General features: G+C 34.2%; 1 protein-coding gene across 2 annotated transcripts in view; it reads right to left on the bottom strand.

The window, feature by feature from the left end:
* The window catches only part of Wwc2 (WW and C2 domain containing 2), a 212,515-nt gene that overhangs the window by 31,226 nt on the left and 159,535 nt on the right, over positions 1-21,754 (bottom strand). For both annotated transcript variants that reach the window (XM_078031022.1, XM_040294197.2), the window contains 3 exons: positions 21,578-21,742; positions 5,596-5,711; positions 1,216-1,414 (listed from right to left, as the gene is read on the bottom strand). In XM_078031022.1, coding sequence (XP_077887148.1) covers positions 1,216-1,414; positions 5,596-5,711; positions 21,578-21,742 — 480 coding nt within the window. The remainder of the gene's footprint in view (positions 1-1,215; positions 1,415-5,595; positions 5,712-21,577; positions 21,743-21,754) is intronic.

Here is a 21,754-nt window from a genome sequence, read left to right as displayed (position 1 = left end):
TACATTTATTCTCCATTGTTCTAAGAAAAACAGAAATACCAAACGCCAAAGAGATTCATGTAGCACTTGGGACACTCCTAAGAGGAATGCTTCTATTACAACACAGTTCTTCTGAAGGGAAAGTAGGTACCTGGTAACTTCCAGGTTCTTAGGAAGCTACCACAGTGGGTAGGATCTGTCCAAAGAGATTACCCATAAATAGAAGTGCCACCTTTACCAGGTTAGAATTAAAACCTTCATGATTTTGATTTAAAGAGATAGTATGAAGAATTCTATTTTGAAATATATCATCATTAAACATTATTTAATTTCTGATTATTTTTCAAAATAGTAATGAATACAAGAAAATGAAAATATGCCACAAAGTTATAGATTTAAATGGAAAATGCAATTATACATATATAAATATAATAACTGTTATGAAGCCAAATTTGGATCTTTGGAAATGTAACAAAAATAAAATTTTAAGTTAAAATGGAACTGTCTCGAAATATAAACTTGTAGGCACAGGTAGATGTCTTTTATCTTACAGGAATAACTTGATTACAGACCTGCCTCTTAATGAAAATTTGCTTCCTTGTGACAGGAAGTCCTTGGTCAGGGTACAATACTATTTTCTCAGAAATAAGGAATTCAAATATTCCAAACTCCATTACCAATATTAGAAGTGTGCAGCAGGCATCCCTGAGCCTTAAAAAAGACTTCCCCATTTGGGGACAGTGGTCTCAACACATTTCTCACTTACCTACCAAAGCTGCCTGTTTAACTTGGTTGGCATCTGTGCATAAACCTAGTTTTTTGTCACCTTTCTAGACAGAAAGCTTTTAATAAGAACACCATCTAACTAAAATGAAGTTCAAATGTTTGCTTCATGTTTGAAATAGAAATAAACTTTGAATTTGAAACAATTAAGTAGTCACCCTTTCAGCCACAAGGAATTCAGAAAATACTTCTAATAAATATTCACAGAATACTTTATAGAGACTGAAAGTAGTACTATTATTCTTCTTATATCAAATTTAATGAAGAATTAATACTTTGGCCCATCTAAAAATTATAAAGCATTTATAATGAATCTTTTATATGCCTTTCATGATTAGCTTTCAGATTAAAATCTTAACATGGAATTACACCTGAAGAGATAAATAAGCATCTCCGATGTCTACATGGTGCCTGTGAGGCATGTGTTTTAGTAGAACACAGCTGAATATTCACCAGTGTGGGTACTCCAGCGGGTGGCTGATGTCTACAGTCTTTGGCAACCTCATTTTCTTTCTTCCACTCGCCTTCATCCATCTTCGGCACATTAGTGCATGAACTTAAGTCTTCCATACAGCTATTGTGCTTTGCCAATTTAACCTCAGTTTCTTTTTCAGCCACAATTTCATCAGAGGCCTCTCTTAGCATTGTTAACCTATGGTGAAATGAAACAAAATGAAGATAAGACACACTTAAAGTCAAGTGGGTATGCTGTATAAATTGTGCAACTTAGGCACGTTAACCTGTTATTTGAGAAATGAACAACAGACTTAAACAAAATGATTCAAGCCATTGTCTGGCTGGAACTTTTAATTAAATAGTCCACAAAAAAATAAAATTCTCACTCATTATTTAACAATATACTTCAAAATCTCCATAGTGTAGTACTACAAGTACTACAGAGTTAAATTTATGAAATTTGACCTAACTTCCAGATACTAAAGTAAAAATATTCTAAAATCATATATAAATTTTAATCCCAGCATTTTAAAATGTTGACATTCAAACTGAAGCAATGTGATATTAATTATTCATTCTTATACCATTAATCATAGGAGGAAATGGGATACTTTCAGCTAAGAAAGAATAAAAACATCTATTACTGAAGTTGTAGCTCAGTGGTGGAGCGCTTTCCAAGCATGTGTGAGGCACTGGGTTCGATTCTCAGCACCACATACAAATAAATAAAACAAAGGTCCATTAACAACTAAAAAATATTTTTAAAAAATCCATTACTGACTGCTCACAGTCTAGTAGAGAAAACCCCATGTTAAGGAAGATTTACTATTAAATCAACAGAAGACTCTTAGTGCTGTATGTGCTCACATTTACCAAAAGCCATATCACTGACATGGGTGGCATTACAAGGGGTACTCTACAATATGAAGTCAGTTTATACAGAATATATAAAGCAGGAGTATTGGGATGGTTTAGAACATATCAAGCTTTTGTTGACTGTCATGTTCTTAAACACTGAGCTTTAACTGCAATTGGTGACATGCTGACAAATTGGCACAAACTAGTTATTAAAGGTGTAGCCATGAAATGAACACAAGGGAAGACCAGCAATGATGGCTATGAGTTATAAATTCCTTTATTTTACCCCGTATACATACTAAGTGAATTTTAAAAAATATGTGATGTGAACATGAGGAAAGCTTGGTATTTAAAGATACTAAAATAAACCTTATGCTCACTCTCATATTTATTTGTCCTGCAGGGCTTTGATTTTTATTCACTATTAAGGAATTCTGGTAAGCACAAAGTAACTCTACCTTTTTATATCACTGTCAAAACCCTTCCTTACAAGTGGTCTATGACTATTATTTATGACTTATCCTGTAAGTTTCTTTTTTTTTTTGATAGCTAATCTTTTTTTTAATTTTTATTATTGATTGTTCAAAACATTACAATGCTCTTGACATATCATATTTCATACATTTGATTTAAGTGGGTTATAAACTCCCATTTTTACCCCGTATACAGATTGCAGAATCACATCAGTTACACATCCACTGTTTTACATATTGCCATACTAGTGTCTGTTGTATTCTGTTGCCTTTCCTATCCTCTAGTATCCCCCCTCCCCTCCCCTCGCATCTTCTCTCTCTACCCCATCTACTGTAACTCATTTCTCCCCCTTGTTTTTTTTCCCTTTCCCCTCACTTCCTCTTATATGTAATTTTGTATAACAGTGAGGGTCTCATTCCATTTCCATGCAATTTCCCTTCTCTCTCCCTTTCCTTCCCACCTCTCGTCCCTATTTAATGTTAATCTTCTTCTCATGCTCTTACTCCCTGCTCTGTTCTTAGTTGTTCTCCTTATATCAAAGAAGACATTTGGCATTTGTTTTTTAGGGATTGGCTAGCTTCACTTAGCATAATCTGCTCTAATGCCATCCATTTCCCTGCAAATTCCATGATTTTGTCATTTTTTAGTGCAGAGTAATACTCCATTGTGTATAAATGCCACATTTTTTTTTTTATCCATTCATCTATTGAAGGATATCTGGGTTGGTTCCACAGTCTAGCTATTGTAAACTGTGCTGCTATGAATATCGTTGTAGCAGTATCCCTATAATATGCTCTTTTAAGGTCTTTAGGGAATAGCACGAGAAGGGGAATAGCTGGGTCAAATGGTGGTTCCATTCCCAGCTTTCCAAGGAATCTCCATATTGCTTTCCAAATTGGCGGCATCAATTTGCAGTTCCACCAGCAATGTACAAGTGTACCCTTTTCCCCACATCCTCGACAGGACTTGTTGTTTGACTTCATAATGGCTGCCAATCTTACTGGAGTGAGATGGTATCTTAGGGTGGTTTTGATTTGCATTTCTCTGACTGCTAGAGATGGTGAGCATTTTTTCATGTACTTGTTGATTGATTGTATGTCGTCCTCTGAGAAATGTCTGTTCAGGTCCTTGGCCCTTTTGTTGATTGGGTTATTTGTTTTCTTATTGTTTAATTTTTTGAGTTCTTTGTATACTCTGGATATTAGGGCTCTATCTGAAGTGTGAGGAGTAAAAATTTGTTCCCAGGATGTAAGCTCCCTATTTACCTCTCTTATTGTTTCTCTTGCTGAGAAAAATCTTTTTAGTTTGAGTAAATCCCATTTGTTGATTCTTGTTATTAACTCTTGTGCTATGGGTGTCCTATTAAGGAATCAACCTAACAAAACAGGTGAAAGACTTATACAATGAAAACTACAGAACCCTAAAGAGAGAAATAGAAGAATATCTTAGAAGATGGAAAAATATACCCTGTTCATGGATAGGCAGAACTAACATCATCAAAATGGCGATATTACCAAAAGTTCTCTATAGGTTTAATGCAATGACAATCAAAATCTCAATGGCATTTCTTGTAGAAATAGATAAAGCAATCATGAAATTCATATGGAAAAATAAAAGACCCAGAATAGTAAAAACAATTCTAAACAGTAAGTGTGAATCAGGCGGTATAGCGATACCAGACTTCAAACTATACTACAGAGCAATAGTAACAAAAACAGCATGGTACTGGTACCAAAACAGGCAGGTGGACCAATGATACAGAATAGAGGACACAGAGACCAATCCACAAAATTACAACTATCTTATATTTGATAAAGGTGCTAAAAGCATGCAATGGAGGAAGGATAGTATCTTCAACAAATGGTGCTGGGATAATTGGAAATCCATATGCAACAAAATGAAACTGAATCCCTTTCTCTCGCCATGCACAAAAGTTAACTCAAAATGGATCAAGGAGCTTGATATCAAATCAGAGACTCTGTGTCTGATAGAAGAAAAAGTTGGCTCCAATCTACATATTGTGGGGTTGGGCTCCTGTAAGTTTCTAAAAAGTTTAATATATATGTATATACATACATTCACACAAATACATATATATGTAGGTATAAGCATATATATATGAGTTAACAGTAGTTCAAATATAACAGTATAAGCAACTATATAAAAATTAATCCAAATAAACATATATATAGTATATACACATACTGAAGTATTCACTAAAATTTTTTTTTAAACAATACAAACCAGAAAGGTAGCTATTTGCAGATAAACAGATATATGAATCTGGACATCCCTTTCTAAAGGATGAGGTGCAGATACAAAGAAGGAAATAGAAAAAGAAGATAAACATGGTAAAAGAGAAATAGTTACTCAGAAGTTTTTTTGCTAACTCCCTGCTTTGTTTTACCACAGCCTAAATGGCTCTCCTAATAGTTTAAAGAAAAAGTAGACTGGTTTTCAATTTATCTGGCTCTACAATAACCTAAAATATCTTTCAAAATGGATAGTTTCTAGACAAAAAAAAAAAAAAAAACCAGCTTAGCTGGGCATGGTGACACATGCCTGTAATCCCAGTTCAGGAAGCTCAGTCAGGAAGATGTCAAGTTCAAGATCCCAGAAACTTAGTGAGGTCCTAAGCCAACTTAGCGAGGCCCTATCTCAAAATAAAAAATAAAAAGGGCTGGGGATGTAGCTCAGTTGTAGAGCAACCCTGGTACTGCAGCCTAACCCCAACCCCCACCAAAACAAACAAACAAACAAACAAACAAACAAACAAACAAACAAACCTTAGAAATTAATGCCAAAATTAGTTGAAGAATTTAAAAATCTGGCTAATGTGTTGACTTTGCCCACAATTTTTCTGTTACCTCCTTTAACTCTCTAATGGCCAAGAAGAGACTCTTTATCCTTAGCTTCCTGAAGCTACACTGTTTTCTGTAATTACAGAAGATATAAACTTACAAAGGTTTCACTGGAAGTTTCTTATGAGAAATTAAACTTCTTCCCAGCAAGTTACTACTGCAAAAGGAAATGACTACTGTTTACCAATCTCCTTCTGGACCCCTCTGTTCTTCTGGCTCTGTTTCTTCTTCTTGTGCTAATTCTTGTTCCACAGCCAATAGTTCAGCTGAGGTTCTTGCAAGTAAGGCTGATACTGCATCCTGGAGAATGTAAAACATATGGCAATTAATATCATATACATCAAGAAATGATTTAAAAATTAATCAGATGCAGATTTATACTTCCAGCTGTGGAGAAGCAGCTTGTATCAAACTCAACTCTCTCACTGAGAACAAAGATGAAAGCTGAATAAAATGAAGAAAGAAAAAAAAAAAACCCAAAACAAACCATAACAACAAAATAATAGAACTCCCAGATGTTTTAAAGCAGTGAAGAGTACCAAAGGCTATCAGGATTAGAGGGCCAAGATCCCAGGGAAAAGAGAAATACAAGAAGGTAACGCAACCATCATTGCCACTCTCTCCCCTTGAGAGTGTTTGACAGTTCTAGGTGCAGTCAAGCAGGATAGGTAGACTTGACTGGCTGAGACTGTGGCTGTGGAGTTAGGAGGATGGAGGATTACCACTGAGTGCAGGACTACCAAGACAGTCAGCACACAGGGGTCAGAGAAAATGAAATGTGTGGTGGGATCAATATTATTATTCCTGTTTTAGCATGTGCCATATGCGAACTGCATATGTACAGAGCAAGATGCTGAGAAGCAAGGCAGAGAATCAGTGCTAGTAGGCTGAAACAGCAAGCGGATATTTCAGTTGTCTCATAGAGTCCTGGGGAGGAAAAACATGGAATTCAAGTTCCCCAAATGATTCAGATATTCTCATATGGTAATTTGCCTTCCAGAAGCACACTAAATCCTCCCTAAAAGAATATGTCAGCCATAGCCTCCACAAACCCTCACACACAATAGCCAGAATTCCATCAAGACCTAATGACCAGCTAGGCATGGTGGCCCATGGGTTCAATCCCCAGAGCAACAACAACGATGACCACAAACAACCCCCTCCCATCACAAACAAACAAACAAACCCTAGCAACCAAAAGCTAAAAAAAAAAAAAAGCAACAACAAACAAAAGAGGCAGACCAATTCACACACTGCAGGTAATTAAAGAAGGAATTTACATTTTTACAAATCATTTAAAAAAAAAACAATAAAATAATAAAATAAATTTCAAAAAGAAAAACCACATTAGCATATCAAAGTGAAGATATTTAAAACCAAAAAAACCAGGATGCATTACTTTTTAGGAATCAAAAGTTGGACTATTCTCTAGTAACTCAATAGAATCAATGGAACAAGATGACAAAAAGTGATACCTGTAACATATTAAAAGAAACAACTAACCAACTAGAATTCTGAATATGTGACCAAAACCTGTCACAAATGCAGTTGAAATATACACCAAGAGACCTGTACTAAGAGACATACTAAATATTAAATGAATTCTTTAGTAGGAAAATGATCCAAATAGAACTAATATAGAAAGAAATTAAAATACACCAGAAATGGTAAAGATGTAAGGAAATCTAACTGAATATTTAGATTAACAATTAAAAAAACAATAATAATAATGTCTAGAGGGATATGCACTATAGGTAAATAAAACACATAAGAATAATCACACAGAAGGAAGAAAAGAGAAAATGGAATTAAATTCTTTTAAAACCATTGGAATGTCTGAGAAAAAGAAAAGGCATTAATTGAAGGTAGTTTCCAGTAAGTTAGGGATACATGTTGTACTCACCGGGGAAACAACAGAAAAATAAAAAAACTATAGTATTCCTCCCCTTATCTGTGGTTTTGCATTTCATGATTTCAGTTACCCATGGCCAACTGCTGTCCAAAAGTATTAAATGGAAAATCCAGAAATAAACAACTTATAAGGTTTACAATGCATGCTATTCTGAGTAGCATTATGAAATGTTTAGCTGTCTCCATCCTGTCTTGCCTGGGAAGGGAATCTTCTTGTCAAGTGTTTCAATGTTGTATTATGCTACCTTCTCAAAAGTTGCTTTGCTATCTCAGTTAGCAGATTGATGGTCATGGCACCACTGTGCCTGTATTCAAGAATACCCTTGTTTTATTTAATAATGGCCATGAAGTAGAAGAGTAATGATACTGGCAATATGTATATGTCAAAGAGAATCTTTAAATATTTCTTTTACGTGAAAAGGTGAAAGTTCTTGACTATTTAATCAGGGAAGAAAAGAAAAAGATATGCAGTTGCTAAGATGCATGGGAAGAATGAACATCCTGTGAAATTTTGAAGAAAAAAAAGAAATCCAAGCTAATTTTGCTGTCACACCTCCAACTGCAAAAATTATACAATACCTGATATGTGCTTAGTTAAGATGGAAAAGATAGTAAATCTGTGTATGGATAAGAAAAAATTTAGTATATGTAGGGGCTCTGTGTTAGTTAGCTTTTTGTTGCTGTGACCAAAATATTGAGCAAGAACAATTTAGAGGAGAAAAATTTTATTTTGGCAACTGGTTTCAGAGTTTAGAGCACAGTCAGCTGGTTCCATTGCTTTAGGCCCAAGCTGAGGTGGAACATCATGGCTAAGGATGCAGAGGAAAAAAGATACTCAGATTTAAAACTAGGAAGCAGAGGGGCAGGGTGGGAAAAAGTTTCAGGGAAGATGCATCCTTCCAGGGCATACCATTAATGACCTATTTCCTTTAGCCATGCCCACCTACCTACAGTTAGTACCCAGTTAGCCCACTCAAACTAGGATGGATTGATTAGGTTATAATTCTCATGATACAAACATTTTACCTCTGAATATTCCTGCATTAACAGAGGAGGTTTTGAGGGACACTTCATGTTCAAAACATACCAGGCTTAGTAATACTTGCAATTTCAGGGACTCACTGGGGAGTCTTAGAATGCATCCCCCATGGGGTAGTGGGGCAAGGGAGGGGGTGCAAATGTTACTAATAATTTAGAGAAGAAAAGGGAATTTTAAAAAATGTGATTAATCCAAAATGAGAAAAAAATGTAACAAAGATGGGACTAAAAAAAAATAAACAGTAAGATGATAGGTCCAAACCCAAGTATATCAATAGAATTAAATGTTAATGAACTAAGTATTTCAATTAAAAGATGAATATTTTAAGATTATATAGTATCAATACCAACTATATATATATTATTTAAAAGTGGTACACTTTAAGAACTTGTGGAGTCAGAAAGTAAAAAGAATGGAAAAAAATTTAAACCATGAAGATACTATTAATAGTAAAAAAGGCTTACATAGCTTTACCAATACCAGACAAAATATATTTTAAAACGAGAGGCATTACTAGAGATAAAGAGAGGTACTTCATAACAATAAAGTTATGTTGAACAGAAAGATACAATACTGAATTTATATTCACCTAATAACAGATTCAAAAAGCAAGTACTACCAGAACTAAAAAAAGAAACAAACTTATGTTGCAGTCATAATTAGTTATATTTTAAATTACTTTTCAATAATTGATAACACTAGCAAACTGAAAAAGTTGGAGATGCAGAAAATTTTAGAAACAAAATTGCAAACGACTAACAGAACATACATTCTTTTCAAAAGTTATGGAAGATTTACCAAAAACCTACCACATTCTAAGTCATAAAGCAAGTCTCAATACATGATTGAATAATATGTATTCTCTGAAAACAGTGAAATAAAACTGGAAATCTACAACAGAGAACTATGTTTGATAATTAAGTAAACGTACTAAAAATATTATGGACTTAAAAAAATCACAATGGAAATAATAAAATGTTTTTAATTAAAAGATTATTTTATGATGTTGCATCACATTTGTGAAAAGCAGCCAAAGGTGTACTCAAAGAGAATTATTTAGGCCTCAAAGCATACATTGGAAAAGAAGATTATAAAACAATTATGTAAGCATCCATTTCAAGATGTAGAAAAAGAATATCAAGTTAAACCCCAAGAAAGTAGAAGCAAAGAAATAATAAAGATAAGAGCAGAAATTAGCAAAATAGTAAACCAATGAGTGGGGAGCCACCCCTGAACTATCTGAGCATCTTCACAGGGCCTTGGAGCCAAGGAGATTTTGGTTTGGCATTGCAAGCTATTTTTGTGGCTCCTCCCACTCAATGAATTGCATAATACACATCACCTCTGTTTTCAGTCGGCTAGGAAAACTGATCTTGAAGCTTCAGAATTGGGCGTGACCCAGTGGGAACTGGACAGCCTACCTCCTACATTAATTGGTAAAGAACATTCTAAAGAAAGCCTTTGAAGTTCCCCCATACAAATAAAGAGGGCTCTCAAGCTCTCTTTCCAGGGTAGAAACTCGACCCTTAAGGTTGAAGAGCCATCCTGCCCCTGCTCTTTAAAACTATTTTTTGTGTCATGTGATTTTTCACCGTATTTCTCAGCCAGTCCCCTCCACACAGGGGAATCCAGCTTCCATTGCCTACGCAGGATATGGGAGAGACAAATGTATAATAGAGAAAAAAAAAAGAAGAAGAGTACTCTAAAGAAAATGAATAATTTGACAGTATACATCCTTTATATCAGCACATGAAACTATCTCAAAATACACAATATTTTAGGCCACAAAGCAAGCCTTACCAAGTTAAAAAAAAAAATTTCTTGCATCTTATCTGATCGCAATGGAATGACACCATAAATGAATAGCAAGGAAACTAGAAATTATACAAACACATGGAAATTGAACAGTACACTCTTGAATGAACAGTGTGTCACTGAAGAAATCAGAGGGGAAATTTAAAATTTTCTTGAATCATATGGAAACACAACAGAGCAAAGAACAGGGAATACACCAAAAACAGTACAAAGTAGAAAGTTTCATAGCAATGAGTGCCTTCAATAAAAAAATAGAGATCTCAAATAAATAATAAAGGTCTGAAGGGGAAGAAAAAGCCCCAAATTAGTAGAAGGAAAAAATACAAAATCAGAGTAGAAAGAAATTAACAGAAATCAATGGAGCAAAGAGTTGGTTCTTTGAAAAAAAAAAAATTGACAAGCCTGTAGCTACATTAACCAAAAGAAAGAGAAGACCGAAATAAATAAAATTAGAACTAAAAGGGGAGTCATTACAACAGATAACTGCAAAAATCTAGAAGAAATGGACAAATTTCTAGATTCCTATGACGTACAAAATTGAATCAAGAGGACATAAAAAAATCTAAGTAGAAACTGAAGCAGTAATGAAGTATCCCCCAAACAAGAAAAGCCAAGACATGATGGATCAATTGCTGAATTTTATCAATTTTTTTAAAAAAGAACTAACACCAATGTTACTCAAACTAGTGGATAAAATAGGAAGAGCCAGGAGCGGTGGTGCACACCTATAATCTCAGGGGCTTGGAAGGCTGAGTCAGGAGAATCATGAGTTCAAAGCCAGCTTCAGCAATGGCAAGATGCTTACCAACTCGGTGAGACCCTGTCTCTAAATAAAATACAAAAAATAGGGCTGGGGATATGGCTCAGTGATTGAGTGCCCCTGAGTTCAATCCCCAGTACAAAAAAAAAAAAAAAGAAAAAAAGAAAAAAAAAAGGAGGAGGAGGAGGAGAAGGAGGGAAGGAACTCTTCCAAACTCATTGTATAAAGATAGTACTAAACAATAAATACACTCTTACCATGTTACCATAACTGACAAATACACACACACACACACACACACACACACACACACACACACACACACACAAAAGAAAACTATACACCAATACTCCTAATGAACACAGATGCAAAATCCTCAATGAAATATGAGTAAATCAAATTCATCATATACTCTAATCAAGTTGGTTTCATTCCAGGGATGCAAGGATTGTTCAACATACGCAAATAAAAAAATACAGTATATAAATAGAATGAAGGATAAAAATCGCATGATTATCTTAATAAATGCAGGGAAAGTCTTTGATAAAATTCAACATCCCTTCACGAAAAAGTCTCAAATAAATTAGGTATAGAAGGATAATACCTCAATATAATAAGGGCTATACATGACAAACCCATAACCAACACCATACTGAATAGGGGAAAACTGAAAGCATTTCCTCTAAGATGAGGAATAAGACAGGGGTGTCCTCTCATCATTCTTACTCAATATAATATTAGAAATTTTACTCAGAGCAATTAGGCAAGAGAAAAAAATTAAGAAATTAAAGATATACAAATAGGAAAGAAGTCTAATTATCCCTGTTTACAGATGATATGAATCTATGTGAAAAATCCTAATGATTCTACTTAAAGACTTTTAGAAATGATAAATTTAGTAAACTTAGCAATATACAAAATCAACATACAAAAACCAGGAGCTTTTCTATATACAATAATGAACTCAGTGAGAAAGAAACAAGGAAAATAATCTCATTTATATATACACACATATAAATATCTAGGGATAAATCTAACTAAAGATGTGAAAAATCTTTACAATGAAAATTATAAAACACTAAACAAATAAAAATTGAAGAAGTCACTAGAAAGTGGAAAGATCTCCCATGTTATGACTTGGGAGAATTAATATTGTTAAATTGGCCACACTATCCAAAGTGCTCCACAGAATCAATACAACCTCTGTGGAAATACTAATGTTCTTCACGTAACTAGAAAAATAATTCTAAAATTCACAAGGAAGCATGAAAGATTCTGAATAGCTAAAGAAATCAATGGGAAAAAAAGCAATATTGGAAGTATCACAATACCTGATCTCAAAACATACTATTCATCCATAGTAACAAAAATAGCATGGTATTCACATTAAAAGGCACACAGAACAATGGAACAAAATAGAGGATTTAGAAATAAATCCACACATTTTCAATCAACTGATTCTCCACAAATGTGCCAAAAGCTTATACTGGAAAAAGGACAGCCTCTACAACAAAAGGTGCTGGGCAAACTGGATATCCATACGAAGAAGACTGAAACTACACCAGTCTTTCACCCAGTACAAAAATCATCTCAAAAGGGATCAAAGACCTAAAACTTTGAAATTGCTAGAAGAAAACACAGGGAGAATACTTCAAAATATTGCCATAGGCAACAATTTCCTGATTAGAAATGCAATAGCTCGGAAAACAAAATCAAGAATTAAAATGGGATTACATTGAATTGAAAAGCTTTTGCATAGCAAAAGAAACAACAGAATGAAGAGACAAACTACTCAGATGGTAGAAAATCTTTGTCAGCTATTCACCTGACAGAGGACTGATACAGAGAATATATAAAGTAGTAAAAAAATTTAACAACAAGATAATCCAATCAAAAAGGGCAAATGATTTAAACAGACACTTCTCAAAAGAAGTACAATTGGCCAACAAATATATGAAAAGTGCTTAACATCTTTAGCTATTAGAGGAATGCAAATCAAAACTTAATTGTAATTCCATAACACTGAACTCAGAATGGTTATTACAAACAACAATGACGATAAACAAAACCCCCAAATTACAAACATTGGTAAGAACATGGAGAAAAAGGATCCCCTTAAACACTTGGTGGGAATATAAATTAGTACAGGCATCATGGAAGAGAATGCAGAGGTTCTTCAGAATACTAAAAATACAACTACCATATGATCCAGCTTCCCACCACCCCTGGGAATATACCTGAAAGGAATAAATTCAGCATACAAGAGACACCTACATACCTACACACCCATGTTTATAGCCAAATTATATAAACAGCCTATGTGCCTATCAACAGATGAATAGATAAAGAAAATACGTGCACACACACCCAGACACACACACACATCTCCCTCTCTCCCCCACTTACCTCCAACTCCAGAGAATTATTTGGCCATAAAGAATAATGAAATTCTGTCATTTGCAGGAAAGTGGATGAAACTGAGGGACATCATGTTGAGTAAAATAAATCAGATGTAGAAAGACAAATAAAGCTGTGGAAACTTAAAAAAAGGACTTGAAGAGAGACTATTAGGGATGAGGAGGGGGAGAAGGAGAGAGGAGGAGGAACAAGAGGGGAGAGAATATGAAGGTAGAAGTAAGGGTGGGCATGGATATGGTCAATGCAGAATATAAGCATGTATGCAAATGCCACATTGAAACCCATTTATTTGTACAATTAATGTAAATTATAATCAATAAAGTTGGGTGAGGTGGTACAGTGGCTTGGGAGGCTGAGGCAAGAGGATCACAAGTTCAAAGCCAGCCTTAGCAACTTAGTAAGGCCCTAAGCAACTCAGAAAGATCCTGTCTCTAAATGAGATGTGGCTCAGTAGTTAAGTGCCCCTGGGTTCAATCCCTGGTACCAAAAAAGTTAAATTTTTTAAAAAGTGTGTGTGTGTATAGTGTGTGTGTGTGTGTGTGTGTGTGTGTGTGTGTGTGTGTGTGTATATATATGTTTGTTTACTGTTGTATTAATTTATTTTCCTTTATGTATATACACACATATATATACACACACACATATATATATACACACATATATATACACACACATAAAGGAAAATAAATTAATACAACAGTAAACAAACAAACAATAGAGAAAAATCAACAAGGACAAAGTTAGTTCTTCAAAAGAAATTTAAAAGTTTAACATGTCCCTGATAAAACTGAGGGGAAAATAGGCAGAAGTCACCAATATCAGGAATGCAATGAAATACAGCAAAGTTCTAACATACTTGAACAATAAGAGAATGGATAACTTTATGACAAATTTTAATAATTTAGATTAAATTGACAGGACTGCAGGTGTAGCTCAGGAGTAGAACACTTGCCTAACATATGTGAGGTCCTGGGTTTGATCCCCAGCACTGTCACAATAAATAAATAAGTTAATTAATTAATTAAAATAAGATACTCATAAAAACTTTTGATAATAGTAAAAAGGAAGAAATACTTACCAACACATTATGAAGATAACAAAACTTTGATGCCAAAAAGTCACAATGACACAATGACATCAGAAGAAAGTAAAGATTAATATCTCCTATGAATATAAATGAAAAAAACAAGCAAAAATTCAACCAAATCCAAAAACATATGTAAAAACTGTAATACAACAAATGAAGTCTGTTTTATCTCAAGACTCCAAGAGCAGTTTAACATTTGAATATTAATGTGTAAAAAAGAAAGACCAAAAATATAATCAACTTAAAAGATACAGTAACAATGTTTGATAAAATTCAATATTTGTATATAATAAAAACTCCAGGGGCTGGGGTTGTGGCTCAGCAGTAGAGCACTTGCCTCCCAAGTGTGAGGCACTGGGTTTGATCCTCAGCAGCACATAAAAATAAATAAACAAAATAAAGGTATTGTATCCATCTACAGTGAAAAAATTAAAAATAATAAAAAAAGAACTCCAGCAATTTAGAAAGGAACCTTCCTTAATCGGATAACGGTTTTCTGTGACCATCCTCCCCAATCATTTTAAATGATGAATTAGTGAAAGCCTTCACTTTAAAAGAGTACAGTATTGTCACAAAGATAGAAAATGAAACAGGACAAAAAATTTAGGAATAGACACATACACAGAGGTCACCTGAATTATGACAAAGATGACAATGCAGTACAGATGGGAAAGATGGTCTTTTCAATAATGATGGGTTAATAGCACTATTAACCATATGGACAAAAAGGAACTTTGACCCTTACCTCATATTTTATGCAAAAAATAATTTCAGATGGACTACAGGTCTAAATGGGAAAGAAAAATGATAAAGCTTTTATACGACAATATAGGAAAACATCCCTGTGACCCAGGTAGAGGCAAATTGTTCTTAAATAGCAGGGAAATGGATAAATAAGACTTCTTTGAAACAATATTTCCATTCACCAAGGGACACCACTAAAAAATGAAAAGGCAAGCCAGAGAATTCAAGATATTCGTGATCAATTAATTTGAAAATACTCATATACTGAAAATTCCAAGAACTCCTTCCAACCATAAGATAATACAATTAAAAAATGGATAAAATTCTGAACAGATACTTCATAAAAGATGATATTCATTTAGCAATTAAGCATATTATAATCAGGGAATGCAAATTAGATATACAAGATACACCTACCAAAATAACTAAAATAAGAGTATTTTTACCAAAAGATATATATAAAAGAATGCTATAGCACTCTTAAAAATAACTCCTAAATTATTAACAACTCAAATGTCCATCAGTAGTAGAAGGGATAAATACATTGATATAATTATATTATAAATTATCACCTAAGAATGGGCATAAATGAATGGTAATTATACAGAAAAACATAGATGACTCTCAGAAACATACTGTTAAGTACAAGATACCAGATAAAAAATATATACATTGGATGACAACAACAGGCAAAACTAATATCTGGTGTGATAATTCAGAATAGAAATTACCTTTAGGGGAAGGTGGAAATGCCTAGGATGGAATACAAGGAAGAATTCTGGAGTGCTGTCAATATACTATAATTGTTTGGGATAGTAACTACATAGACATTGTTTGCTTTATGAAAACTCATTAGATTCATGTAAGATTTATGCACCTTGTTATGAACCTCTTCATTACTTCTTTTCACAAAAGAAACACATCATAGAGTGGAATTAGAATAAAAAGTGCAATAAAATGTATTTATATTATAGCCTTATAAATCAACTAAAGCTAACAAAACATCTATAGAACACTCCACTTAACAACAGCGGAATAAATACTTCTCTCAAGTATGTATGATATCTTCCCTGGAATATACTAGGCCATAAAACTAGGTTTAATAAGTTTAAAAGGACTTAAATCATACCAATTAAGCTTTTTGGCTATACTGAAGTGAAATTAAGAATTTTTTAAAAATCAAAAATCATTTAGCTTAATAAATGTGTGGAAACTAACACATTCCTAAACTACCAAAAGATGAAAGAATAAATAACAAACAAAATTAGAAAACATCTTAAGATGAATGAAAACTGAAATATATCACACCAAAACTTATGGAATACTGCTAATGCAGTGATTAAAGGTAAATTTATAGCTCTAAGAACCTATATTAAGAAGGAAGAAAGTCATCAAATCAATAACTTTTCACCTTAAGAAAATGTAAATTTGAAGGGCAATATAAATCTAAAGCAATCAGAAAAAAGGAAATAATAAAGATTAAAGTGGAAATTCATTAAATTGAGAACAAAATTAGAGAAAATAAAACCAAAGCTGGTTCATTGAAAAAAAATTAGTAAACCATTAGCTGGACTGACCAAGATAAATAGAGAAAAATGCTTGAATTACGTAAATTCAAACTGAAAGATATTATGAGAAAATATTATGAACAATTATATACCAAAAAATTAAATAATCTAGCTGAAATAGACAAATTCCTTAAAAGACCCAAGTACTAAAACATGACTCAAGAACCAAAGTACGAGAGACTTAGAAAAGAGAGAATTTCAACAAGAACAAAAACTTCCCACAAAGGAAAATTCCCAGCCCAGATAGCTTCACTAGTAAATTCTATTAAACACTTAAAGAATACCAATTCTTCTCAAACACCTCCAAAAGTAGAAAAGGAGGGAACACTTCTTAATCCATTCCATGATGCCAGAATCACCCTGATATCAAAACCACACAGACATCACAAGAAAACTATGAAAACAGACAAAAAATCCTCAACAAAATACTAGCAAATAGAATCCAATAACATAAAAAGGATTGACACAAAGACCTAGTGGGATTTATCCTAGCAATGCAAGATTAATTTAACACTTGAGAAATCAAGTAAAATGAATGAAGGACAAGAACCACACATGACCATCTTAGAAAAAGCATTTGATAAATCCAATAGACTTTAATGTTAAAAACACTCAACAAACTAGGGAAAGAAGTCTTTCTCAGTCTGGTAAAGGGCATCAATGAAAAACCTACAGCAAAAAGATCGTACTTAAGATGAAAGCCTCCCTTCTAAAATCAGAGACAAGACAATCATCACTTCTTTCATTACCATGGTGGAAATTTTAGCTGAGGCAGATAGGCAAGAAAAAGAAATAAAATGCACGTAATTGGAAAGGAAGCAATAAAATCATTTCTAGTTGCAGAATATATGATCACACATATAAAAATTCTAAGAAACTCACCACAAAACTAATAGAACTAATACATGAATTCAGCAAGGCTGTAGAATAAAAGATAAAGATCAGTTGTGCAATGAGCACTCTGAAAACTCAATTAAGAGTTCCATTTACAATAGCATCTACAAGATTAAAAACACTTAGAAATAAATTTAACAAGAGAAATTTAAAAACTTGGACTCAAAAGTTAAAAAACATTGTTGAAAGAAACTAGATTAAAATCTAAATAAATGTAAAGACAATCCACATGCAAGGATCTTAAAATTTAAGATGACAATACCCCCTAACTTGACTTATGTAGTTAGTGCTTGCTTTATCAAAATCCTGTCTTTTTGTTTTGTTTTATTTTCAGAAATTGATAAGCCAATACTAGAATTCATATGGAAATGCAAGGGACCCTGAATAATCCAAACAATCTTTTTTATGTTAATTTTTTTCAAAACAATATTGAAAAAGAAAAAAATATTGGAAGACTCACAATTCCTATTCTCAAAATGACTGCAATACTACAGTAATTAAGGAAGTGTGGTACTGCCTTATATGTAGATTACTGGAACAGAATTGAGCTTCTAGATATGTAGGTCCCTATAATTATGATCAACTGATTTCTCACAAGGGTATCAAGATAATTCAATGGAGAAAAAATAGTTTTTAATCAATAAATGGTGCTGGGATGACTGTGTATCCACATATAAAAGGATGAAATAGAACCCTCTCCTCATATCACACATAAACAAGTAGAAGTAAACCAAAACCTACGTAAAAGTCTTTAAAACTCTTAGAAGACGACACAGGAGAAATCTTTGTGATATCAGATTAGGCAAAGCCTTCTTGGATATTATACAATAAGACAAGCAATGGAATAAAAATATGCTCCAACGGCATACATTTTAATCAAAATTAAAAACATTTGTGCTAGTAATGAAATCATCAAGAGACTGAAAAGACAATGCATAGAATAAAAGGAAATGTCTATAAATCATTTATCTGATAAAGGACTTGTGTCGAGTGTCAAGTAGGAAAGTAAAGGAAAGGGGAAAGGAAAGGGGAAAGGAAAGGGGAAAGGAAAGGAAAGGAGAAAGGAAAGGGGAAAGGAAAGGAAAGGAAAGGGGAAAGGAAAGGGGAAAGAAAAGGAAAGGAAAGGGGAAAGGAAAGGAAAGGGGAAAGGAAAGGAAAGGGGAAAGGAAAGGAAAGGAAAGGAAAGGAAAGGAAAGGAAAGGAAAGGAAAGGAAAGGAAAGGAAAGGAAAGGAAAGGAAAGGAAAGGAGGGGAAAGGGGAAGGGGAAAGGGGAAAGGGGAAAGGGGAAAGGGAAGGAAAGGAAAGGGGAAAGGGAAGGAAAGGGGAAAGGAAAGGAAAGGGGAAAGGAAAGGAAAGGGGAAAGGAAAGGGGAAAGGAAAGGAAAGGGGAAAGGAAAAAAAGGGGAAAGGAAAGGAAAGGGGAAAGGAAAGGAAAGGGGAAAGGAAAGGAAAGGGGAAAGGAAAGGAAAGGAAAGGGGAAAGGAAAGGAAAGGAAAGGAAAGGAAAGGGGAAAGGAAAGGAAAGGAGAAAGGAAAGGACAGGAAAGGACAGGAAAGGACAGGAAAAGAAAGGAAAGGACAGGAAAGGGGAAAGGAAAGGAAAGGGGAAAGGAAAGGAAAGGGGAAAGGAAAGGGGAAAGGAAAGGAAAGGGGAAAGGAAAGGAAAGGGGAAAGGACAGGAAAGGGGAAAGGACAGGAAAGGACAGGAAAGGACAGGAAAGGACAGGAAAGGACAGGAAAGGAAAGGAAAAGAAAGGAAAGGAAAGGAAAGGAAAGGGGAAAGGAAAGGGGAAAGGAAAGGAAAGGGGAAAGGAAAGGGGAAAGGAAAGGAAAGGGGAAAGGAAAGGAAAGGGAAAGGAAAGGAAAGGGGAAAGGACAGGAAAGGACAGGAAAGGAAAGGAAAGGAAAGGAAAGGAAAGGGGAAAGGAAAGGAAAGGGGAAAGGAAAGGAAAGGGGAAAGGAAAGGAAAGGGGAAAGGAAAGGAAAGGAAAGGAAAGGAAAGGGGAAAGGAAAGGAAAGGAGAAAGGAAAGGAAAGGGGAAAGGACAGGAAAGGACAGGAAAGGACAGGAAAAGAAAGGAAAGGAAAGGAAAGGGGAAAGGAAAGGAAAGGGGAAAGGAAAGGAAAGGGGAAAGGAAAGGAAAGGGGAAAGGAAAGGAAAGGGGAAAGGACAGGAAAGGACAGGAAAGGACAGGAAAGGACAGGAAAGGACAGGAAAGGAAAAGGAAAAGAAAGGAAAGGAAAGGAAAGGAAAGGGGAAAGGAAAGGGGAAAGGAAAGGAAAGGGGAAAGGAAAGGGGAAAGGAAAGGAAAGGGGAAAGGACAGGAAAGGGGAAAGGACAGGAAAGGACAGGAAAGGAAAGGAAAGGACAGGAAAGGAAAGGAAAGGAAAGGAAAGGAAAGGAAAGGAAAGGAAAGGAAAGGAAAGGAAAGGAAAGGAAAGGAAAGGGGAAAGGAAAGGAAAGGGGAAAGGACAGGACAGGACAGGACAGGACAGGACAGGAAAGGAAAGGAAAGGAAAGGACAGGAAAGGAAAGGACAGGAAAGGACAAAAGGAAGAAAGAATATGTACAGAACTTATATAACTCAATACTAAAAAGATAAATAAGTCATTCTACCAAGAAAAACAGCTTGCAGTCACCCAAAATGTTAAAACATATTGTATAATATCCAAGAAGGCAATTCCATTTCCACATGTATGCCCAAGAGAAAGAAAAACATATGTCCACACAAACACTTGTGTATGAATGTTCCTAGCAGCATCGTTCATAATAGTCAAAAAGTGTAAACAACCCAAATGCATATCAGCCAATGAATGGTAAACAAATCATGGTACATTTGCAACAGAATATTATTTGGGGGTGAAAAGGAATAAAATATTAACATATGTACTTTGAAAATATGCTAAACAAAAGAAGTCAGTTATAAGAACAAATAAGGTATTATTTCATGTATAATAATAAATGAATAAGAAAATTTATAGAGAAAGAATATTCATGGTTATTTGGGAGAAAGGTGTTCAGGAGAACTGGGAGTGACTGCTCATGGGTATGGAACTTCTGTTTGATATGACAATGTAGTAATATTAGATTGTAGATATGGTTGTACAACTCTGTGAATATAGTGAAAAATACATTAAGCCTTGTGCTTTAAGTGGGTGAATTGTACACGTTAATTGGGTGAATCGTATAGTATATGAATTATACCTTATTCTGTTTTTAAAAACTTACAGAAAGAAGATAAAAATCATTTCATATGCCTTACTTAGTGTATACTACAAACCTGGGCATGTAATATAAAATCTACACCATGTTTGTTTCTCTTTTACCACCTACCACAATGTCCACTAGTTTCTCACACATAGTAGATGATCAGTAAATACTTGCTTATTTGATTTTTACTTAGTGAATTCTTTCTTTGTAGGTAACCTAAAATAAATTTGAACTCAGTAGCAATATGCACAAATGCCAGATAATTGATGAATGGCCTCAAAAAATACCCCTTCATAAATTTTTGAAGCAGTAAGATATGACTATTAGTTTCAATAAATCTTTTGATAGAAAAATACTTAGGGATATTGATATTATAAATGGAAAATTAACATACTGTTTTAGATTAATAATTTAAAATTCGCAAAATATATGAGTGTCAAATGTATAAGCTGACAGTGGAACCAAGTATGTGAATACTATATACAAAAGCACAAACTTAAATCCAGAGGTTTTCCACAATCATTAAAACAATAAAGCCTCCACATCAGTTTATTTTTATGGAGGAGATGTGATCATTTTTCTTTCTTTTTAGGAAGTTGGGATAAAAGAATCCTGAAAGGAAAAAAGGAAGGACCATGAGAGTGGATAAAAACCTGCTGGTCTCCTTGCATATTTCACATTACTTTATTACATTTAATGACTTTTCTCTAATTTTGACTTACCAAGTCTATTGAATCTACTAATGGCTGGTTTGATTGAAATACAGAGTCCTCATTTTCTTCTTCATTCTTTTTGCGAGGCATTTGCTTGGAAGGAAGCAAATTATACCACAGAGTGAAAATCTCATTAGAAAATGGTAAGTCAGCCAGGCTGATCTGAGTTCCAGCCTATGGGAAATG

Source organism: Ictidomys tridecemlineatus, chromosome 14, assembly GCF_052094955.1.
Source record: "Ictidomys tridecemlineatus isolate mIctTri1 chromosome 14, mIctTri1.hap1, whole genome shotgun sequence".
NCBI lineage: Eukaryota > Metazoa > Chordata > Mammalia > Rodentia > Sciuridae > Ictidomys > Ictidomys tridecemlineatus.
This window is presented reverse-complemented; position numbering and strand designations above follow the sequence as displayed.